The sequence below is a fragment of the Orcinus orca genome, chromosome 5, assembly GCF_937001465.1.
Source record: "Orcinus orca chromosome 5, mOrcOrc1.1, whole genome shotgun sequence".
Lineage (NCBI taxonomy): Eukaryota > Metazoa > Chordata > Mammalia > Artiodactyla > Delphinidae > Orcinus > Orcinus orca.
In genome coordinates, this window is record NC_064563.1 from 63,003,853 (window position 1) to 63,029,287 (window position 25,435).

Below are 25,435 nucleotides of genomic sequence, written 5' to 3' on the forward strand. Positions count from 1 at the left end.
TTCATTCTATCACAACTGTAAATCCATTCAGATTACCTTTATTACGTAATAGGCCTGCGTTTTCTCCTCTTCTCCCTCAGGAGGCAGCATAACAACAGTAAGAATTTCATATCTATTCTTCAGCTTATCAATTTTACTTAGCCGCTCATGAAACTCAGCACTAGTATGAAAAAGAAAAGAAAAATTAAACACTGAAAAACAATATACTTTTAAAGGACTACTGTTCTTACAGAAGACAGTTTTCTGTTACTACTGAACTCAAACAGTTTAAATATATTCTCACATTGCAATTTTATAATTCAGTGTGAAGGGTCTCAGATTTCACCCAATTTGAAAGCTAACAAGTTAGCCTGCCACAGTTTCATGGATGCTGGCAAAAAAACACAAGATTTCTGGGTCAGAGGAAAAGGCCTTTATCACTCATGGCACACCAAGTAGCATGAGCTTCCTATTTGCATTAGTTCCCCTCACTCCCAAAGTGCCATGCAGGTGAGGAGGAGCTCAAATGGATGCTGCACATACAGCAGGTTTATGTCACAACTGAAGAACCTCAAGCTTAGTTAATCCAAATATTTTATAATGGAAAGTAAGCAAACATACCTAACCTTTGCTGCAGAGGGAGATACTATCTCTAGCTCCCAAGGCTGCTCACTATCCAAACATCTTTTAAAAGATGGTCCAGTGCAAATCAAAACCACAATGAGATGTCACCTCACACCCATAAGAATGGCTACTATCAAAAAGAAAAAAAAAAAAAAAAACCCCCAACATAGTATTAGTGAGGAAGTGGAGAAACAGAACCTTTAAGCACTATTAGTGGGACAGTAAAATGGTGCAAATGCTATGGAAAGCATGGCAGTTCCTCAAAAACTTAGAAGAGCCATATGATCCAGCAATCCCACTTCTGGGTATATATCCTAAAGAATTTAAAGCAGGTTCTCAAAGAGATATCTGTACACCAATGTTCATATATTATTCACAAAAGCCAAGATGTGGAAGCAAGCCAAATGCCCATGGACAGACAAATGAATAAGATACATAAAATGGAATATTATTCAGCCTTAAAGAGGAAATTCTGTCACATGCTACATGGTGAACCTTGAGGACATTATGCTAAATGAAATAAACCAGTCACAAAAAGAAATACTACATGATTCCACTTATGTGAGGTATCTAAAGTAGTCAAATTCATACAGAAAGAATAGTGGCTACTAAGGGCTGGGGGAAGGGGGAAATGGGAAGGTAATATTTAATGGGTATAGAGTTTCAGTTTTACAAGATGAAAAAGTTCTGGAGATCTGTTGCTCAACAATGTGAAAATATATAACACTACTAACTGTACATTGTAAAATTGTTAAGATGGTAAATTTTATGTGTTTTTTACCAAAAAGTTTTAAAAGATAGTTTCAGTTTTATAAGATGAAAAAGTTCTGGAGATCTATTGCTCAAAAATGTGAAAATACTAACACTACTAACTGTACATTTTTAAATGGTTAAGATGATAAATTTTCTTTTTTACCAAAAAAAAAATTTTAACATCTTTATTGGAATATAATTGCTTTACAATGTTGTGTTAGTTTCTGCTGTATAACAAAGTGAATCATCTATATGCATATATATATCCCCATCTCCCCTTCCTCTTGCGTCTCCCTCTCATCCTCCTTATCCCACCCCTCTAGGTGGTCGCAAAGCACCGAGCTGATCTCCCTGTGCTATGCAGCTGCTTCCCACTAGCTCTCTATTTTACATTTGGTAGTGTATATATCTCAACGCTACTGTCTCACTTTATCCCAGCTTACCCTTCACCAGCCCCCGTGTCCTCAAGTCCATTCTCTATGTCTGTGTCTTTATTCCTTTCCTGCCCATAGGTTCATCAGAACCATTTTTTTTTTAGATTCCATATATATGTGTTAGCACATGGTATTTGTTCTTCTCTTTCTGACTTACTTCACTGCATGACAGACTCTAGGTCCATCCACCTCACTAAAAATAACTCAATTTCATTGCTCTTTATGGCTGAGTAATATTCCATTGTATATATGTTCCACATCTTCTATATCCATTCACCTGTCGATGGACACTTAAGTTGCTTCCATGTCCTGGCTATTGTAAATAGTGCTGCAAAGAACGTTGTGGTACCTGACTCTTTTTGAATTATTGTTTTCTCAGGGTATATGCCCAGTAGTGGGATTGCTAGGTCATATGGTAGTTCTGTTTTTAGTTTTTTAAGGAACCTCCATACTGTTCTCCATAGTGGCTGTACCAATTTACATTCCCACCAACAGTGCAAGAGGGTTCCCTTTTCTCCACACCCTCTTCAGCATTTATTGTTTGTAAATTTTTGATTATGGCCATTCTGACTGGTGTGAGGTGATACCTCATTGTAGTTTTGTTTGATTTGCTCAACATCACTAATCATTTCCCTAATGATTAGTGATGTTGAGCATCTTTTCCTGTGTTTGTTGGCAATCTGTATATCTTCTTTGGAGAAATGTCTATTTAGGTCTTCTGCCCATTTTTGGATTGGGTTGTTTGTTTTTTTGATATGGAGCTGCATGAGCTGCTTGTATATTTTGGAGATTAATCCTTTGTCTGTTGCTTCATTTGCAAATATTTTCTCCCATTCTGAGGGTTGTCTTTTCATCTTTTTTATGGTTTCCTTTGCTGTGCAAAAGATTTTAAGTTTCATTAGGTCCCATTTGTTTATTTTTGTTTTTATTTCCATTTCTCTAGGAGGTGGGTCACAAAGGATCTTGCTGTGATTTATTCATAGAGTGTTCAGCCTATGTTTTCCTCTCATAGTTTTATAGTGTCTGGCTTCACATTTAGGACTTGAATCCATTTTGAGTTTATTTCTTTGTATGGTGTTAGGAAGTGTTCTAATTTCATTCTTTTACCTGTAGCTGTCCAGTTTTCCCAGGACCACTTATTGAAAAGGCTGTCTTTCTCCATTGTATACTCTTGCCTCTTTTATCAAAGAAAAGGTGACCATATGTGCCTGGTTTTATCTCTGGGCTTTCTATCCTGTTCCATTGATCAATATTTCTGTTTTTGTACCAGTACCATACTGTCTTGATTACTGTAGCTTTGTAGTATAGTCTGAAGTCAGGGAGCCTGATTCCTCCAGCTCCGTTTTTCTTTCTCAAGATTGCTTTGGCTATTCAGGATCTTTTCTGCAATTTTTTTGTTCTAGTTCTGTGAAAAATGCCATTGGTAGTTTGATAGGGACTGCATTAAATCTGTAGATTGCTTTGGGTAGTATAGTCATTTTCACAATGTTGATTCTTCCAATCCAAGAACATGGTACATCTCTCCATGTGTTTGATCATCTCTAATTTCTTTCATCATTGTCTTACAGTTTTCTGCATACAGGTCTTTTGTCTCCTTAGGTAGCTTTATTCCTAGGTATTTTATTCTTATTGTTGCAGTGATAAATGGGAGTGTTTCCTTAATTTCTCTTTCAGATTTTTCATCATTAGTGTATAGGAATGCAAGAGATTTCTGTGTGTTAATTTTGTATCCTGGTACTCTACCAAATTCATTGATTAGCTCTAGTAGTTTTCTGGTAGCATCTTTAGGATTCTCTATGTATAGTATCATTTCATCTGCAAACAGTGACAGCTTTACTTCTTTTCTGATTTGGATTCCTTTTATTTCTTTTTCTTCTCCGATTGCTGTGGCTAAAACTTCCAAAACCATGTTGAATAATAGTGGTGAGAGTGGGCAACCTTGTCTTGTTCCTGATCTTAGACGAAATGGTTTCAGTTTTTCACCATTGAGAACGATGTTGGCTGTGGGTTTGTCATATATGGCCTTTATTATGTTGAGGTAGGTTCCCTCTATGCCTACTTTCTGGAGAATTTTTTATCATAAATGGGTGTTGAATTTTGTCGAAAGCTTTTTCTGCATCTATTGAGATTATCATAATGGTTTTTATCCTTCAGTTTGTTAATATGGTGTATCACATTGATTGATTTGCATATATTGAAGAATCCTTGCATTCCTGGGATAAACCCCACTTGATCATGGTGTATGATGCTTTTAGTGTGCTGTTGGATTCTGTTTGCTAGTATTTTGTTGAGGATTTTTGCATCTATGTTCATCAGAGACACTGGCCTGTAGTTTTTTTTTTTTTTTTTTTGCAGTACGCGGGCCTCTCACTGCTGTGGCCCCTCCCGTTGCAGAGCACAGGCTCCTGACACGCAGGCTCAGCGGCCATGGCTCATGGGCCTAGCCACTCCGTGGCATATGGGATCCCCCCCGGACCAGGGCACGAACCCGTGACCCTGCATCGGCAGGCGGACTCTCAACCACTGCGCCACCAGGGAAGCCCTGTAGTTTTCTTTCTTTGTGACATCTTTGGTTTTGGTATCAGGGTGATGGTGGCCTTGTAGAATGAGTTTGGGAGTGTTCCTCCCTCTGCTATATTTTGGAAGAGTTTGAGAAGGATAGGTGTTAGCTCTTCTTTAAATGTTTGATAGAATTTGCCTGTGAAGCCATCTGGTCCTGGGCTTTTGTTTGTTGGAAGAGTTTTAATCACAGTTTCAATTTCAGTGCTTGTGATTGGTCTGTTTATATTTTCTATTTCTTCCTGGTTCAGTCTCAGAAGGTTGTGCTTTTCTAAGAATTTGTCCATTTCTTCCAGGTTGTCCATTTTATTGGCATATAGTTGCTTGTAGTAATCTCTCATGATCCCTTGTATTTCTGCAGTGTCAGTTGTTACTTCACCTTTTTCATATCTAATTCTATTGATTTCAGTCTTCTCCCTTTTTTTCTTGATGAGTCTGCCTAATGGTTTATCAATTTAATCTTCTCAAAGAACTAGCTTTTAGTTTTATTGATCTTTGCTATCGTTTCCTTTATTTCCTTTTCATTTACTTCTGATGTGATCTTTATGATTTCTTTCCTTCTGCTAACTTTGGGTTTTTTTGTTCTTCTTTCTCTAATTGCTTTAGATGTAAGGTTAGATTGTTTATTCAAGATGTTTCTTGTTTCTTGAGGTAGGATTGTGTTGCTATAAAGTTCCCTCTTAGAACTGCTTTTGCTGCATCCCATAGGTTTTGGGTCATTGTGTTTTCATTGTCATTTGTTTCTAGGTATTTTTTGATTTCTTGTTTGATTTCTTCAGTGATCTCTTGGTTATTTAGTAGTGTATTGTTTAGCCTCCATGTGTTTGTGTTTTTTACAGATTTTTTTCCTGTAATTGATATCTAGACTCATAGTGTTGTGGTCAGAAAAGATACTTGATTGAATTTCAATCTTCTTAAATTTACCAACGCTTGATTTTGTGACCCAAGATATGGTCTATCCTGGAGAATGTTCCATGAGCACTTGAGAAGAAAGTGTATTCTTTTGTTTTTGGATGGAATGCCCGATCAATACCAATTAAGTCCATCTTGTTTAATGTGCCATTTAAAGCTTGGGTTTCTTTCTTTATTTTCTTTTGGATGATCTGTCCATCGGTGAAAGTGAGGTGTTAAAGTCCCCTACTGTTTTTATGTTACTGTCGATTTCCCCTTTTATGGCTGTTAGCATTTGCCTTATGTATTGAGGTGCTCCTATGTTGGGTGCATAAATATTTACAATTGTTATATCTTCTTCTTGGATTGATCCCTTAATCATTATGTAGTGTCCTTCCTTGTCTCTTCTAGTAGTCTTTATTTTAAAGTCTATTTTGTCTGATATGAGAATTGCTACTCCAGCTTTCTTTTGATTTCCATTTGCATGGAATAACTTTTTCCATCCCCTTTCACTCTGTATGTGTCCCTAGGTCTGAAGTGGGTCTCTTGTAGACAGCATATGTATGAGTCTTGTTTCTGTATCCATTCAGTCATTCTGTGTCTTTTGGTTGGAGCATTTAATCCATTTACCTTTAAGGTAATTATTGATATGTATGTTCCTATTACCATTTTCTTAATTGTTTGGGATTTGTTTTTGTAGATCTTTTCCTTCTCTTGTGTTTCCTGCCTAGAGAAGTTCCTGTAACATTTGTTGTAAAGCTGGTTTGATGGTGCTTAATTCTGTTAAACTTTGCTTATCTGTAAAGGTTTTAATTTCTCCTTCGAATCTGAATGAGATCCTTGCTGGGTAGAGTAATCTTGGTTGTAGGTTTTTCCCTTTCATCACTTTAAATATGTCCTCCCACTCCTTCTGGCTTGTGGAGCTTCTGCTGAAAGAACAGCTGTTAACCTTATGGGGACTCCCTTGTATGTTATTTGTTGCTTTTCCCTTGCTGCTTTTTTTTTTTTTTTTTTTTTGCGGTATGTGGGCCTCTCACTGTTGTGGCCTCTCCTGTTGCAGAGCACAGGCTCCAGACGTGCAGGCTCAACGGCCATGGCTCACAGTCCTCGCCACTCCACGGCATGTGGGATCTCCCTGGACCGGGGCACGAACCCATGTCCCCTGCATTGGCAGGTGGACTCTCAACCACTGCACCACCAGGGAAGCCCTCACTTGCTGCTTTTAATAGTTTGTATTTAATTTTTGATAGTTTGATTAACATGTGTCTTGGTGTGTTTCTCTTTGGGTTTATCCTGTATGGTACTCTCTGTGCCTCCTGGACTTGATTGACTATTTTCTTTCCCATGTTAGGGAAGTTTTCAACTATAATCTCTTCAAATTTTTTCTCAGACCCTTTCTTTTCCTCTTCTTCTTGTGGGACCCCTATAATTCGAATGTTGGTGCATTTAATGGTGTCCCAGAGGTCTCTGAGACTGTCCTCAATTCTTTTCATTCTTTTTTTTTTATTCTGCTCCCTGGCAATTATTTCCACCATTTTATCTTCCAGGTCACTTATCCATTCTTCTGCCTCAGTTATTCTGCTATTGTTTCCTTCTAGAGTATTTTTAATTTCAGTAATTGTGTTGTTTGCCACTGTTTGCTCTTTAGTTCTTCTAGATCCTTGTTAAATGCTTCTTGTATTTTCTCCATTCTGTTTCCGAGATTTTGGATAATCTTTACTATCATTACTCTGAATTCTTTTTCAGGTAGGTTGCCTATTTCATCTTCATTTATTTGGTCTTGTAGGTTTTTACCTTGCTCCTTTGTCTTTCCAGAACAGGAAAGCCAGTGCCTCTCCTTGCAAGGCATGCAGAAATATGAGAAACCTTTGGAGAACTGTCTCCTAAGATTTTGATTTTTAAATCTGCTCGTTACTTTTTTCCTTCTATTCCAGTAAATTTATATTTTTAAACTATTTTTTAACTTATATAATAATAATACTAAGAATGTTAATATATGCACAGCAACATGGACAGTGACTTGTTTGCCTGCTACAACTTCATGAAAATAAGCCTTCCATTCATGGTGAAAAGAAATCTTCAACATACCAGGTTCCTACTCCTAAAGAAAGTTTATGGTAAAATATATTAAGTATCAGAAGTTACAGCTTTGCTTATTTTTAAGTATTATTATTGTTTCATCAGAAAATATTTACTTGTCCTTTATGTGATTTTAAAAGACAAGTCTTGTTGGCCTTCTAGCTTAAGATGGTAGACTGAGCACAAGAATCTCTCTCCTCCTTCCTAAAATGGAAAAGATTAAAAGAAAAATAAACCAAAAAACCCACCACAGCTCTGGGAAAAGAAAGAAAATTTTTTCATGAATTCATGAAAAATGGAAAACAAATGGGATATGATTGACAGGATGAAAAAAAATGGAGATTCAGAAGATTATATAGTAATAAGAGCCATTTTTCACCAAAGAAGTCTGGAGAAAATCCAAACTCAGTAATAAGAAATAAAAAGAGCAAGAGTGATCTCTGAGGCTACTGTCAAGGTAATTAATAAAAGGATTGCCTATAGAACATCTGGGCCACTCTCCTCAACCCCTCAAAGTACATAGAAATGTTGGCAGGAATTATTTATGCTCCAGTGATAACCCTCAAAATTACCAGAGTTCCTAACATTGTATGTTGAAGCTGGAGAGAAAAGCAAAAAAGAGCATGAAGTAATTCCAGGCTTCCACAACAATGGAGGTTAATAAAAGAGAAAGGCAGTGCCAGCCAGAAATGAAACCTTTCGTTGCCCAAAATAAACCCCTTATGCTCCTTACAGGACAGACTAGCCCAGAGCTTACAGTCAGCCCTCCCAGTTAGGGGAGAGACCTGTTAGAAAAAGCAATCTACCTAATTGCAGAAGAAACCCATACCAGCCAGCTATACCAATCACCATGATTATTAATTAAGCATTTGTTAATAAATATAACAGAGAGCCAAAGATTATCAGCATTTATGAAAAGCTAACGGTATGAATGAAAAGAACAAAATGAGCAAAGACAGAATAGACCCTAGGAGAAACAAAGATAATGTATGGGATAGAAAAAAACCTTCAAAGTATTCTAATTAGTATCTTCTAAAACATGAAAGGATATTACATCCAAAAATGCCCGTAAAACAAGAATGGGCTGCTATGAAAAGAAAGAACCAATGAAAGAATAAGAGTTCTCTCAAATAATCTCCACTTTTTAATTTAAAAGTAGTAAATAATACTGGGCATGGTGGGCACACGCCTGTAGTGACAGCCACTCAGGAGGCTAAGGCAGGAGGATCTCTTGAGCCCATGAGCTCTGTACTGTAGTGTGCTATGCCAATTGGGTGTCCGCACTAAGTTGGGCCTCAACATGGTGACCTCCCGGGAGAGGGGGACCACCAGGTTGCCTAAGGAAGGGTGAACTGGCCCAGGTTGGAAACGAAGCAGGTCGAAAGACTGAATCAATGATATAGAGAGAGGAGAAAGACAGAGGGGCAGGGGATGGGGAGAAGACAGAAAGGATTGTAATGGGGCGAGAGGGAATATCTTAAAAAGTGGAATAAAAAGAATAAAAAATTAAAATGAGAGAAAAGTTAAGAAATCTGGAAGACTAAGCATCCACTAAAAATAAGCAACAGATGGAGAGAGTGTTGTGAGAAAAAAAAATTGAAAAACTAACAGAAAAATATTTTCCTGATATGAAGAAAGACTTGAATGAAATAATTAAAGGAGCTCACCAAGGGTCAAACAAGAAAAATGAAAAAGGATAAAACACCCAGACGCACCCATGAAAGTTCTGAAATCCCCCAAATAAAAACATTGTCCCAAAGCTTCAAGAAAGAACACAAAAACCAGGTTCCCTATCTGGAACCAGACCTCCCATAAACAACACTTTAATCTGGAAGAATATGAAACACTTTCAAACTTCGACTGTAATTCAAACATGGGGAAGAATAAATATGTTTTAAGCATACAAGGACTCGAAAATTTCAGAAAACATCAGTTCTTGAGAAAAAGTTTCAAAACATATTCCAGAGAAATGAAATAAGAATCCAAGGAAATAGAATAACAAAAGATACATGAAAGAATATTAAACCAAGAAACAAGTAAAACATGAAGCTAGGTTGAAATTATTGCTGGCAATTGGCTGTACAGTTTAATGCAAGTTATAAGAAAGAGTTCTTTTCAAACTAGAGACATAATATTAAAAACAAATAACAACCCAAAACTATAATCTGTGATTTCAATAATAAATGAAAGATGGAGAAAGGAAATACAGCAGTAAAACACGCTAAAAGTTGTAACTATTTTAGGAAGGAAAAAATAATAGTAACTAATCTTCAGCATTCAGAGAGATAGGAAGATTAGAATTTCTTTTGAATTTAAAAATAAAATAATTTAAATTAGAATATACATACTACAAACAAAGAGGAAAAAAGGGAAATTCAGTAAAACCAATGAAAGAACAGAAAGACAAAGAGAATACCTACCATATATGATCCAGCTATTCCACTTCTAGGTATCTACTCAAGAGAAAAGAAAGCATATGTCCATACCAAGAACACATATGTTCATAGCAGCTTTATCTGTAATAGCCCCAAACTGGAAACAACTGAAATATTCATCAACAGGTAAATATATATATAAATTAGGGTAGACACATACAGTGGAATGGTACCACTTAGAGATAAAAAGCCAAGGTCAGCAAACCATCCTATACCTGCTACTTGTTTTTGTACAGCCCATGAGCAAAGAATGGCTTTTACATTTTTTAATGTACAATGGTTGAAAAATCAAGAGAAAGTTTCTATTTCATGAAATATGAAAATTCTATGAAATTCAAATTTCGGTGTCCATAAAGTGGAACACAGCCACACTCATTTATTTGCATATTGTCTAGGGCTGCTTACACTCCATAGTGGCAGAGTCAAGTTGTTGCAACAGAGACTGTATGGCCAGCAAAACCTATAATATTTACTATCTGGCCGTTACAGAGAATTGTGTGGGATACAGCTAGGTAATACTTCAGGGAATTGCTTTAGCCTTCAAAGTTGAAAACTAATTAGCTAAGCATCTTATCTCAAGAAGTTAGGAAAAGAACATAAAAATAAATCCACAAAAATAGAAGAAAGAAATAGTAAATGTGAGAGCAGCAATTAATAAAATAGAAAATGAATTCACAATAGAAAAAAATCAGCAAGAGTTTATTCTTTTCAAAGAGTAATAAAATTCATTAACTACTGGCAGGACTTATCCCACCCAAAAAAGAGAAGTCACAATAACCAATATCAGGAATGAAAAGCTACAAGCACTGCAGCTATTAAACATATAATAAAATGATATTGTGAACAACTTTATGGTAATAACTTTGAAAATTTAGAAGAAATGGAAATTTTTTCCTAGGAAAAATATATAACTTACTAAAATAGATTCAAGAAAAAAATACAAGATCTTCATTGTCCTATAACCAATAAATTGATTAAACCAACAGTTGAAAATCCCCCTCAAAAAACTCCAGATGTCCAATGGCTTTACTGGTGAGGTATTTGAAAATTCAAGAAAGATATAATTCTGCTCTTTTACAAGCTTATGCAGAGTGTAGAAAAATAAGAAGCACAAAGATCATTTTATAAAAGTAGATGTAACCTTAATAACCTGATAATTTGACAAGGGCAGGAGAGAAAAAGAGAATTATAAGCATAGATGCAAAAATTGTATTAAAATATTAGCAAACCAAATCTAGATACATACAAAATGTAATATGTAACAAATAGCTGTATTTATTACAGGAATGTAAGTTTGTTTTAACTTTGAAAAAGCATCAATATATTCAATTATATTAACAGACTGAAGAAGCTACATCATATCAGTGAGTACAAAAAAAGCATATAATAGTCAACATTCATTCCTGATTAAACAAATTAAAACAACCTCTTAGCAAAGGATGAAAATAGATGGGAACTCACTTAATATTATAAAGAGAATCTCAAAAAAACACTATAGTAAAATTGATACTTAAAGATAAAACAGTTAAAACTTTCCCTTTAAGATCAACCACCTGCAAGACAAGGGTACCTGCAATCACCACTGCTATTCAGCATTGAACTGGAGGTTAGATAACAAGGACAATAAAGTAAGAACAAGAAAAGTTATAAAGATTGAAAAGGAAGACACAAAACTGTTATTTGCAAATGATGTCAGTGAAATACCTAGAAAGTAGAATCTACAGATCAATTGTTAGAATTAATAAAAATTTAAGCAAGGCTGCTGAATACTTAATATACAGAAATCAACTGCATTTCTATACACCAGCAACAAACCAAAAATGAAATGCTTTAAAAGGAGATAACACTGATAGTAACATTAAGAAAAAATAGCATGTATCCAGGAATAAATCTTATAAAAGATATGCGAAATCTCTAGGGGAAAATTGCTTCAATAAATGCAGCTGTCGGGTATCCATAAGGGAAAGCATGTTATTGGACCCTTACCACAAACCATACACAAAAATCAGTTCCATGGAGATTAATGATCTTAAGGTAAAAGGATAACTCTAAAGAAAGGAGTTAGCCTAAGGAAAGAGAGGGAAAAGCATAGCTTTGTAGCTAAAATATGGCCTATGTATTATATTAAAAGCTTTTTCAAACAAATAAGAAAAAGATGGACATCCAGGGTGGTGGAGGGAGCAGTCAGTTCTTCTGACATTACTCTTAACGTTTTCAAAATTCGTGAGCAGGATTTTAAAACTCTAATTGTTACCTTATATTTTGCCGTTCTTGATCAACACATCTTATTTGTGATGCAAGCATTTTTTTGTGAACCTTAATTTCTTCATTCCGTTCTTCCATAGCAGTGTGTAATTGCTGTTTTCTTTCTTCCAGAGAAAGAACTTCTTCTGCCTTACTGTGAAGCATATCTCGAATACGTTTAACCTCAAGTTTTAAAAGATTGTCTTCTATCATCAAATCCTATCAACATAACAAAATCGTCAAATATTGAAATAATAATTTGCATATCCAAACCAAAATATATTTCCTTTTTATTGCTACAAAAGTCAAACTTGAAAATATAACATTTTCTAATTTGACCATTGACCAAGATATTAATTAGGGTTAAATTTAGATTGCTCTGAGTCATGACTGATTTTCCTTTTATTTTTATTTTAAGGAAAGGGTTTATGGTTATTCCAAGTCTTTTATTATAATTCAATTTTAAATTCAAGTTTACTAAAAAAACAAAAAGAAGAACTTATAAAATTGAAAGTTACAATGTCCAGCAAATATATGAAACCCAATGGATGAGCATTTTTATATTCTAAACTAAATCTTACAAAATAATGTGTAAATACCTTTTTATTTTAAAACAGTTCAGTCATGAGTAGAGTGCTGACACAAGATCACACTAATAGATCAATTTTCAGAATAGAAAGCCCAGAAAAAACACTCTAGAATATAATATTTTACAAATTCAAAACAAAGCTTGTTAGCTGGAGAAAAGATTAGATCCCCATATCTCATATGTACCAAAAATAAATGCCAGATGAATGAAAGAACTTAATGTAAGAGATTAAACCAGTGCAGCCACTAGAAATGTAAATATCTGTTTGATTTTTAGTGTGATGAAAAAGTTTCTAAGCATAAAAATTATACAGGGAAAAACACTTAAACATATAATGTTAGAAAAAGTTTTTATGTCAAAAAAAACTGAATAGAAATTTAAAGACAATGGGACAAATATTTATGAGTTAATATTTTAACATATGAAGATCTTTTGCCAAGCATTTAAAAAATATAAACCACCTGGGGACTTCCCTGGTGGCGCAGTGGATAAGACTCTGCACTCCCAATGCAGGGGGCCCGGGTTCAATCCCTTGTCAGGGAACTAGATCCCACACGTGTGCCACAACTAAGAGTTTGCATACCACAACTAAGGAGCCCACGAGCCACAACTAAGGAGCCCACCTGCCACCACTAAGACCCAGCACAACCAAATAAATAAACATATAAACCTCCTAATGGAAATATGGGCAAGAAAATGAACTAGAAATCCAAAAGAAAAATTATGGAATATAACATAATAGAAAAAAATGTTTATACATTTTAATTGAAACATAAGTATTTTAAATTTTATGTTTAAACATAAAATGTTTTAAAATGTCACCAATTTCTAAAGTGCAGACTAAAAACAATGAGATACCATGTTTGCCCATCAAATTAACAATAATTTTATAAATTATATTATCCAGCCCTGGTGGTGGTGAGTAAAATAGAATGCTTACACACTGCTGGTAGGAGTATTAACTGAACCCTCTAGAAGGCAATTTGGCTTGAAAATAGTTTCAAGACACCGAAAATATTCACTTTTTGAACCATAATTATACAGCTAGAAATTTATCCTAAGGAGATACATGAACTGTACAATGAAATATGTGCACAGTACATGATAGCACCATTTAGAATAGCCAAACACTAGAAACACATATCCAAAAATAGGAGATGGTTAAATAAATTACGGTAACTTCATGCAATGGACTGTAGGAAGCCTTTAAAGATAATTAATGTTTAGGAGACATGTGCAATATACTTTTAAATTTTTGAATATAATATATAAAGCCAATTTTCTTTAAAAGACTGAAAGAAAATAATATACTATAACACTTTATCTTCTGTACAGTGATTATAGTGACTTATTTTCTTCTTTATAATTTGGTATTTTAAATTTTTCTACAATTAGCATGAAAATATGTGTTTTTTAATATTATATATACATATGATTTTATTGCACCTGTTTCAAAGCTTTGGCTTTATTAAGTTCTTTCTCTGATCTGTCATTGAAGAGGTTTAGTTCATTTATTTTGGTCATGAGGGACTGTTTTTCATCACGATTTTTACTATTTGACTTCTTGATAAAGTAAAGATCATTCTGTAAAGAGGAAAAAACGGTACATAAATACACATTTTAAATAACAATATTAAATACATACTACTAAACATGACTTACATTAAACTATATGCTCCATTAAATATTTATAATAATATAATATTATAAATCTCACCCTTCATGGTCTTATGTCTCTAATAGAATATACATGGATGTTCACATAGAAGCATTTTCATTTTTATTATCTATTGATGTTTGGGTTCAGTTTGAGTTCAATAATTCTAGGAAATATTATGTATGATTACAGTTCAAACTGAACTATTAAGTCATTGCCATTTACAGGGAGAAATGGGAGGGTGGAGTTCAAGCTTTGGTTAAATACATGGTTCACCTTCTGGAGTTCATTATTTGATTCAACCCAAGTCTCAGAAGGTAAAAACATTAACAGTCTGAGAAAGCATAGGGTCTTGGTTAACTACAAGCTCTGGAATCAGACAGCCTTAATTATATATTAGCCATCCAACCCCAGTGGGCAACATACTCTTCCTCAGTTTCCTCATTTCCAAAATGGAGATGATAACTATACCTACCTACCTGGGTTGTTGTGAGGGTTAAAGAATTTACTGTCAGAGAATATGTGCAACAATGTTTGACACATGGAAGTGTCTATTATTATTATTATTATTACATATATAATCACATACTGCTGGAGAGAAAAATGCTAGATAAGATCTAATTCCACTGAATGAATAAATGGGTCATACATACTCAGATATTAGTTTTCTAGCTTTATACCAGTTTGTATCCTCCCTCCCACTCAGAACCAGAACAAGGTTTGTTCCCTTTGTCCCCCTTAGCCCCTCTTAGGGGACATAAAGCAAAAAGTTTCTATTGCCAAGATCTGTCTCCCTTCTCTCTCTCTCTCTCTCTCTCTCTCTTCCTCTGTCCCTTCCTTCTTCCCTCCCCTGCCCTTCTCACTGCCTGTATTTCTCTGAACTATCAGGACTTAAGATTGAAGCAAGACATTAAGAATTTTTTTTCACATAAAGATGTGATTTCATAAAATTAACTTTTAGAATGAAATTTTTAATTTAAGGTAATTTTCAACCAGAAGAAATTTGTCTCTACTATTCAAAATAATAGATGGAGTGGCATGGGAAAGAGAATGCAGAATGACTTTACAATCTAATGCTACTATTGAGAAGAGAAAACCTTCATTAGAAGCTTAACTAGCTTTAATATCTTTAAAAATTCACTTGCATTTCTATTAATTTATTTACCTCTCTGTCAAAACCAGCTGGGATAGGCATAAGTACTAGCCAACTGCATAATGGACAGAGCCCCAGGGTAGCTAAAAGGAGGAACACTAGAACCATCCTCACACAGGAAAACAGACACAATTCAGGCTAGGGTCAAAAAACATGTCCAGATACAAATGTCACCCTCCTATTATTCTGTAGCACTAATATTCTCATATTCTATGTAATTAAAAAAATACCATTTATTGAGTACCTACTAAAAGCACTGTGTTAAGACATACATTGCTTCTAATTCTCCCAAATGCCCTAAAATAATATTAAATATAGTTTTCCATTTTAAAATGAGTAAACTAGGACTCAGAAAAGTTAAAATATCAGTCAGTGGTGTAACCTTGACATTCAAAACCGGTTCTGCTCTTTTCCACTAAACCAAGGAAACAGTCTTCTAAAAATTTAATCAGGCTACAAACCACTCCAAACCAATATTTTGTCATGTTAATTTTTTTTTCCCCTAATTTAAAAAAGTAGTAGCTCCCTTTCACCTTTGTAGCCCTGAAGGAATTCAGGGCAATTCTTCTTAGAACCACTAGAGGACACTCATCACTAGCCTTTCCAGCTGTTTAACATTTTTAAACTTTTGTAGTTCTCCCCCTATTCAGGTCCATGTTTTCACTCCTTCACTCTTACTTCCCAGTTACACTTTAACATAGGTTTTATATTACATAGATTCCCCTAACACAGGTTTTATATTGCCATAAACATTAAAGTACCTAAAGATGAAGAACATTTTTACCGTATTAACAAAACTGAGTCATCTGAAATATGTAACTAAGTAAATATTTGAATAACAATAGATGACCCATAAAAGAGCAGCTTCTTTTAGATGCCACTTCAGACATAAAAAGCAATCAAGTTATTATGGCAGATACATAATAGAAAACTGGAATTTATCAATTTTTTTAAATCATGTACTATTTAAGACTATTTTTAAGTCACATGGACCACGGATCAAATCCTAGCTGTAATCATGGACAAGTTACTTAATCTGTAAAACAAGTATTATCTTCATCACAAGACATTTATAAGGATTAAATGAAATAAGATACTAAAGGCATATACTTAGCATACAGTAAATGCATAATCAATGGTAATGTTACATTCTCATAGTCAGTATAGAAATATAAGCATTAGCTCATACACTTGTTATATATATGGGTAGCTTGGCAATTATCCTATCCAAAGTCAAGTCTTAGGAACATGTTGACTTAAAATGATGACTAGGATATTTGAAGCATAAAAAGTATTTTAACTAAGTTACATGAAGCTTCTTGATCTGTGTTTCCAAAAGGTTAAATGTAGATTTTTTCTCTTCCAATGTCTTTTGAAGTTCAACAGTTTTTGCTTCAAGGGCTTGTTTTTCTTCTGAGTTAATATCTCCCTTTAACCGTGACATTCGGCGTTCCACTTGTTGAATGTAAAAATCCTGTTACAGGTTTTAAAGATAAGTTAGTAAGAAGAAACAGTTAAAACCATTTCTATAAATGCAAAAACACTGTAAATACTTTCTTATGAATTTGGCCTGATGTCACCATTTACTAAAGTCACTTTCACCCTTCAGTGATTTATAGGATGAAATCCTTCTTACTGTAAGGGGAGAAAGAGCAAACTATTCTTCAACAACCAGAGTACGTGATAGTAACACAGAACTAATATGAAAATATAATAAAGCAGCTAGGTGGTCATTTATCATACTCCCATGATGGAACATCAGTAAATCCACTGGATTTACATGGATATGGATTTTTTGAAGGTACATTTTCTAAGGAGTACAAAAAAAGAATCACAAATTGTTAGCCATGAAGGTTTCAAATATGATGAACTTCTAAAGAATTATTCTGAAAATTATACTTTAGAGTCTAATTTTGAGAAACTAAGAACACATTAGATGGGGAAATTAAGACGTAGAGAGGGAGGACATTAAGAAATTAACATGAGACAATATATAAATAGAACAAAAAAGGAAAAAAATTTAAAACATTTTTTGGTCTGGGGGTGGGGGTGGGGATGGGGATGGGGATGCCGATGTTTGCACAACATACAGTCATAGGGGTTTGGGGTTTTGTTTGTTTGTTTGTTTGGTCACGCTGTGTGGCATGTGGGATCTTAGTGCCCTGACCAGGGATTGAACCCGCACCCCCTGCAGTGGAAGCGTGGAGTCTTAACCACTGGACTGACAGGGAATTCCCAACATACAGTTTTTCTAGGTTTCAGACATCCCATTCCTTGTTTTGTTTTACTCCAGGTCCAATTGCTCCAGGTTCCTTTAAAGCATGGTCTCCCTCACTAGAGCTGTCGATCCTCTTCTCTATTTATTTCAGATCAAGAAAAAAAAATAGCTTTTAAGGTCCCCTCACCCTTCGCTGACCTAACATGATATCCCATCTTCAGCATCTGTCTATCCCCCCACCCCAAGAGTTCTTAGAAATCTTTGTTTTCTTAGGACACTGCAGTATCTTGACCATCACAATTATAACAAATCAATATGAAGACATTCATAAGAGTAACATCTACCTGATTGTACATAATTTCTTGCTGCTGTAAGGTTTCAAAGTCCAGTTTATGTAACTGATGGTTGAGGTGCTTTAGAGAAGAACGGGTTCCTTCAATTTCAGATACAACAGCTTTTTCTTTCATTGTCTCAGTCTGTAATACCTGAACTTTCTTAAATAGCACATCCTTCACTATGTTCAACTGAACTTCTAATTCCTGATAATAAGAATAACAATGATTAATGAAATATAATACCTTGTAATGTTTTATTGCATGAATATTATAATTTGGGGGTCATAAATGAACCCTCATTTTAGCCCTTAAGAATATAAAGCCCTTCCCACAGTTTCAACAAATCCCCAACATTGCTTGTAGTCTACTCCAGTCTAGTAGACTAGAATAGTAGTTTTCTATTCCTGTGTCATGCACCTTGATCTGTCATCTTAATTCTATCCTATGTCACCTTAGCCTTAGAACTTGACCATTCCACTGGTTGCCTTAGAACATAAAATATACTGAAGACACACAGCTTCTAAGCTCACAAAGTTTACTAAAGTCTTGAGAGTGTTAAGGGAAGAAATCTCCCACCTTCTTTTTGGTACTATCCAGTGGTGAGCACATAAATTTTAACCATCAGCTTTCTAGTAGATGGGAGGTTACGGGGAAGAGGCTGATTTCTATGATTATTTTATTCCCACTACGGCCAGTTTCAAGCTACTAACATGATTCCTCTAAATGCAGAGCTAGGAAGAGATATGCCATAGCAGACCATTATGCAGTATATCTACTAGACAGATATAACAGATGTTAATAGTCTTAAGTAACCTTAAAAGCATAGATAACAGTAAAATGCAGTAAAATAATTTGGAAGTGATATGTGCTGAGTACATATTTTATTTTTAATATAATTTATTTAATTGTAAGACTATATAATTTGATTTTTAATAGTAGCTATGTTTAGCAGCTGACTTAAAAAATTCCAGAAAATTTAACTATCAGCTGTTGTGAGCTGGTGAGAGCTGGCCCCAACACACTACTGGCACTATCACTATCCCTTACACCTTGCCTGCAGCTGACTTCCCTACATGTGCAGCCCTCTAGCAAATAGAAACCGGTACCCTATTACCACTTCTCCTTTCTCAGGAGGCAGGTCCGTCTTGATCTCACAGTGTCACATCAATGTATTCTAGGTTTCGAACAGATCTCCCACGCCAAGATCTATTGAAAGCTCTCATTTTAAAATGTTGAAATAATTTCCCTCTGTGTTCTTATACCCAGATAAGCATATTTCCCTTTGGCATTCAATGAACCTCAATATGAAACAAAAGAAGTCTGTGACTGGCACATTTAAATTTTCACAAATCAAGAAATATAATCTGATATAACCTTATAAAATGCATTCTTTTTCATATAATAGACAATTTTCACTGGGTTTAAGACCTTCTGAGACTGCTTGGCAGAGTTTTAAAGTCAGTGCTTGGTGGTGAATAACACAGAAAAATATATAGAGTTGAGTTTTTTTCAAACAAACAAAAAACCCCAATAACTACAAAAAACGAGATTATGAACCCAGCCCTGCTACAGCACAATCAGTACACATGCTGCCAATCTTATTGTTTCCTAATTCAGCTAATTATGTCTTCAGAAGGTGTATTTCATACAAACTTCACAGTATTTACAGACTTCTAATAAGTTCTAATACTATCCCGTTCCATGTACTACAGAAAATCATGCTCTTAGGGGCAAAAAAAATCCACAACTTTCTTTTTTTAATAATGTTGTATGATTTGGACTCAAATACCACTCAAGTCAAGACTGTTGCATGACTTCACTACTCAGGAATTTTAAACATACAACAGCACACTGAGGAAGCTGGATTCTATCCAAATATAAATGCAACCATACTTGATATAAGCCTCAGCAAATGGGGGATTTTACCACCACCTTCAGCTACCCGTCCTCTTCCCCCATAAAAAAAAAGAGTAAGGGCTTCCCTGGTGGCGCAGTGGTTGAGAGTCCGCCTGCCGATGCAGGGGACACGTATTCGTGCCCCGGTCTGGGAAGATCCCACATGCCGCGGAGCAGCTGGGCCCGTGAGCCATGGCCGCTGAGCCTGCGCGTCCAGAGCCTGTGCTCCTCAACGGGAGAGGCCACAACAGTGAGAGGCCCGCGTACCGCAAAAAAAAAAAAAAAAAAAAAAAAAAGAGTAAAAGCAGAAAGTAGTGCCTACAGTGATAGGTCACACAAATAATTTTGAAGTTTTCAAAGAGGGAACGGTGAACCAGCCTTTTCCAGTTCCTTAAAAATCGGCTTTAATTCTACCAGAATGCCAAAGAGGTTAAGGTAGAAGGGGTATGCCAGTGAAGTTAGTAAAAGTGTTAGCATTTAAAAGTCTGTTTACCAATAAATGGTGCCAGCCTGGAAGAGGTTAAAGAGATAGCAGATGATGAAGAAATACATGCAATGAACGTAGACCACTGGGGGGAACTTGATCACAAACAAAAAAGATGATAATCAGGTGGAAATAAGTTGTAAAACACGGGCATTTTTCAAGATGCATTTGCAATGTAAGAACATATATACAAGGACTTCCCTGGTGGCACAGTGGTTAAGAATCCACCTGCCAGTTCAGGGACACATGGGGTTTGATCCCTGGTCCGGGAAGATCCCACATGCTGCGGAGCAACTAAGCCTGTGTGCCACAACTACTGAGCCTGTGCTCTAGAGCCCGTGAGCCACAACTACTGAAGCCCGTGTGCCTAGAGCCCGTGCTCCACAGCAAGAGAAGCCACTGCAATGAGAAACCCGAGCACCGCAACGAAGAGTAGCCCCTGCTCGCAGCAACTAGAGAAAGCCTGCACGCAGCAACAAAGACCCAATGCAGCCAAAAAAAAAGTATAGGAATGGCAAACAGGGACAGAGACACAGTAGGCATTGAGAAGACATGGAATTTAAGATAGAAGGGCTATACCTCTAAAAGAAGACAAAGTTAAATGCTGAAAGTGAAGCAAATGGAGAATTAGGAGCTGAAGATAAAAAGAGGTCCAACAACTTAATCTAATTACAAATGCAATCACCCCAGAAATCAGAGCCTCGTAAAAGACCTCCTTCTCCTCTGATCTCAAGAGTCTAATTTATTCACTATTGCTAAATTTGCTGTGATTTTTTTCTTTAATTTATTTATTTTTGGCTGCGTTGGGTCTTTGTTGCAGTGTGCAGGCTTCTCATTGCGGTGGCTTCTCTTGCTGCGGAGCACCAGCTCTAGGCACGCAGGCTTCAGTAGTTGTGGCACACGGGCTTAGCTGCCCCACAGCACGTGGGATCTTCCCGGACCAGGGCTCGAACCCATGTCCCCTGAATTGGTAGGCGGATTCTTAACCACTATGCTACCAGGGAAGCCCTGCTGTGATTTTTTTTAAAAAAACAAAACTAAACTTACTTTCACACCTCTTTCTTCCTCCTTTAGCATGTCTTCCAAGTTGGTAGCTTTCTCCTCTACAGACGTAGTTTTCTCAGTTATCTGCTTTAATTTTTTTCTTACAATCTGATTATGATTTTTAATTTTGTGTAACCTATAGAGAATTTATAAGGAAAAAATAGAAAACATGTTTAAAAGATATTTAATGCAAACAAATAAGGAATAGTTTATCCTAAGATTTCTTCATATAACTTGAAAATTTCTTTTGCCATAAATCTTTTTATTATCAATGCGTATATAATAAGCCATAAAAATATTGTTCCTAAGCCTTTGTACTGAAAAACCCAGGAAAATTTTTTTAACTTTAATAATTTAGTAGCTATAATTTTACAGTTATTTAACCAAAAAATCAAATATTCAATAATTTTTCTAGAAATAGTCAAAAACTATAAACATATTTAAATACCTTTTTTCTTACCTTGTTGTCTCTTCATTAATGTCCTTCTTTATTTTGGAAATATTTTTCCTCAGAGCTTCTAAATCACTAGAACTTCTATTCACAGTGGCTTTTAAAGTATCCAGCTATTTATTAGTTAACAGAGAGAAATTATATATTTACTCTACATCTTATAAATTAATATCATTTCTGAGAAGTTCTATTATGAACACATTAATTTCTAACTTACATCACAACCATAAACATAATAACCATGTTGCTGTAATACATATTTAACAATTTTTCTTTTTGATCTGATATTAAATTTTGAATAACTTGTAAATCCTGGCATATTATAGAGAACTACATATATGAGTTAAAAGTGCATAGAACAAAAGCTTCACAACATTGTATGTGGCAATGATTTCTTCAATATAACACCAGAGGCACAGGCAACAAAAGAAAAAGTAGACAAATTGGACTTCGTTAAATTAAAAACTTTTGTACAACAAAAACAATAACAGAGCAAAACGGCAACCCAAAGAATGGGAGAAAATATTTGCGAATTATATATCTGATAAGGGATTAATATCCAGAATATATAGAGAACTTCTAAAACTCAACAACAACAACAAAAACCCAGCCTGACTCAAAAATGGGCAAAGACCTTGAATAGATATTTCTCTAAAGAAGAGATGCAAAAGGCAAATAAGCACATGAAAAGACATGCAACATCATTAATCATTAGGGAAATGCAAATCAAAACTACAGTGAAATACTACCTCACACCAATTAATACAGCTACTATCAAAAAAACCCAAAATAACAAGTATGGACAAGGATGTGGAGAAATTGGAACACTTGTGCACTGTTAGTGGGAATGTAAAATGGTACAGCCACTGTGGAAAACAGTATGGCAGTTCCTCAAGAAATTAAAAATATAATTACCATGTGATCAGCAATTCTGAAATAATTGTTCACCCATGTTCACAGCAGCATTATTCATAATAGCTAAAACATGGAAGCAACCCAAGGCCATTGACAGATGAATGGATAAGCAAAATGTGGTATATACACACAATAGAATAGTATTCAGCCTTAAAAAGGAACAAAATTTTGACATATACTGTAACAGGGATGACCCTTGAGGACATTATGCTGAGTAAAATAAGTGAAATAGGCCAGTCACAAAAAGACAAATACTTTATGATTCCATTTATATGAGGCACTTAGAGTACTCAAACTCACAGAGACAGAATGTAGAATGGTGGTTTCCAGGGGCTGGGAGGAGGGGGAAATGGGAAATTATTGTTTAATGGGTACAGAGTTTCAGCTTTACAAGAAAAGAGTTATGAAGATGGGTGATGGTGATGGTTGTAAAACATTAGGAATGTATTTAATACCACTGTATACCTGAAAACAGTCAAGATGGTAAATGTGTGTTATATTACATGTATTTCACCACAATAAAAAAATTTTGAGGAAAAAGAAGGTTCATACAGCTTGTATGAACCTTGAAAGCATTGTGTAAGTAAAAGAATCATGACACAAAATGCACCATATTGTATGATGTCCAAAATAGGCAAATCATAGAGACAGAAAGTAGATCAGGAGTTGCCAGGGCCTGGTAGGAGGGGAGAAAGTAAGGTGATTGCTAATGGGTATGGGATTTCTTTTTGAAAGACAAAAATATTCTAAAATTAGTTAGTGGTAATGGTTTCACAACTCTGTGAAATACTAAAAACCATTGAATTGTACACTTCAAAAGGGTGTATTTGATATGTGAATTCTATCTCAATAAGCAAATTATAAATGAATGAATACCTGCATTCTTTTCTGTAATTGGTTTAAACTTAAAAATTGTTGAGAATGAGCTATTAGCAGTGACATTTAATTTATGCAAGAAATTCACTTATTTTACTTTTTCAAGATCTTAATAATTCTCTTCAGACAGAAAAAAAAAATCTTTCCTTCTTTATCAGGAATATAAAGTATAACAACTTATAGAATAAAAAGCTCTGCAATATTCCAATTTCCCAACCAAATAGCAGTAACTTCAGATAACATGGCCTCAAGGCACAAATTTCATAAAGATCCCTTTATTCCTAACTAAGGGGATTGCTAACTCTCCCTATGTAATAATCTAGTTGGCATGTATGCTCAAAAAAAGAAAAGAACAAAGCAGGAGAATTTTATTCTCTCTTAGTCTGTTTAAAGACATTATACCACTACATTGTCCCACTACCACATTGAAATATTTTCCCTTAACAAGGTAAGAAACTGAACTTCAGCAGGTAGTTCCACCTAGAATTTGAGAGTTAAAACCACCATACACATGTAGCACTGGAAGGACACTTCAAGTTACCACCGATGTCAATAATTCATCTTCACATTTGCTCATTTGCCGGTTATCTTATAATTATGATTTCCAGCCTAGACCCTTCAGGAGCCTTTTGCCTTGGGTCACTTACAGAACACTATGTGTGACAGTCAAGTTGGTCACTGCACAACTCCAGAGGGAGCCCTTCACACCACCTGTGATGTGAATGACAGCCCCCTGTTGCCTTCATCCAAGCAAGGTCTCATTAGAGTATCCTAAAAGTGCCACAACATGAAGGGATGTAACAAAAAGAACTAGAAGACAGTTTCTTAATCAAAGGAAAGGCTTTATGCTTATTTGTATAGTAATTTGTTATAAACACACAAACCAGTCTTTTTAGTTGACATACCTCATCCTTCAGCTGAATTCTCTTAGTTTCATGACATTGATATTCCGTTCTACATTTTAAAACTTCACGATCAGCAACAGAAATTTTTTTCTCATACTCTGTGTTATTCCCAATCTCACTTTCCAAAAACTTGATCTTTTCCTTAACCAAATTTTCTTTTTCTCTTATTTCCTGTTTTATCTTTGCTAGTGCCTAGGATTTAAAATACATGTTAAATATATATTTAATATAACAAACAGAACTAAAACTAAAAGGAATTTAGTTTTTCTATAGCATTTATTTTACCAAAACTTAAGAAAATGTTTTTTAAAGACAGACTGATTTATATGAATAAAATAAAATATTAATATGCCACACACTAATATCTATAAGCTCATTTTTTAAAGATCTCTGTATTTTATTTCATCCATCTGGTACTTTGCTAAAGGGATGAGAAAAATGTCAATTTTTCATCAACAAAAGGTGACATGTAAAAAATATAACAGTATTGAATAGTTTTCACATGGAAAGTTGGATTTCAATGAAATTTTCCAAATATTTCACAAGACCAGTTTCTTTCATTTTTTGAGAATTTTATTTTTGTTATTGGTTTCTGTAGGAATGTCTTCACGCAGGCTTTTTGCTAGTCTTGGGGATACAAAATAACTAGAGTATATAACGTAGTAACTGAGGTATGGACAAAGTATTAATACTATGGGAGCAAAGAGATAATGAAATCTACCCAAGAGAAATCATTAAAAGGCTTTACCTAAGAGCCTTCATTTGAACCGGGCCTAAAAAGATAAATGGGGGGCTTCCCTGGTGGCGCAGTGGTTGAGAGTCTGCCTGCCGATGCAGGGCACACAGGTTCGTGCCCCGGTCCGGGAAGATCCCACATGCCGCGGAGCAGCTAGGCCCATGAGCCATGGCCACTG

At 35.2% G+C, this 25,435-nt stretch overlaps 2 protein-coding genes across 2 annotated transcripts in view; one reads left to right on the forward strand and one right to left on the reverse strand.

Annotated features, from left to right (window-relative positions):
• TTC14 (tetratricopeptide repeat domain 14) overlaps positions 1–12,995 on the forward strand; it is a 33,890-nt gene extending 20,895 nt beyond the window's left edge. Inside the window, exon 13 of the mRNA XM_049710650.1 lies at positions 12,131–12,995. Coding sequence (XP_049566607.1) covers positions 12,131–12,180 — 50 coding nt within the window. The 3' untranslated portion in view covers positions 12,181–12,995. The remainder of the gene's footprint in view (positions 1–12,130) is intronic.
• Positions 1–25,435, reverse strand: part of CCDC39 (coiled-coil domain containing 39) — a 46,228-nt gene that overhangs the window by 7,506 nt on the left and 13,287 nt on the right. The window contains exons 7-14 of the mRNA XM_004278393.3: positions 24,522–24,713; positions 21,835–21,938; positions 21,378–21,510; positions 17,960–18,154; positions 16,707–16,871; positions 14,034–14,171; positions 12,009–12,217; positions 37–160 (exon numbers count right to left, since the gene is read on the reverse strand). Of these exons, the coding sequence (XP_004278441.1) occupies positions 37–160; positions 12,009–12,217; positions 14,034–14,171; positions 16,707–16,871; positions 17,960–18,154; positions 21,378–21,510; positions 21,835–21,938; positions 24,522–24,713 (1,260 nt within the window). The remainder of the gene's footprint in view (positions 1–36; positions 161–12,008; positions 12,218–14,033; positions 14,172–16,706; positions 16,872–17,959; positions 18,155–21,377; positions 21,511–21,834; positions 21,939–24,521; positions 24,714–25,435) is intronic.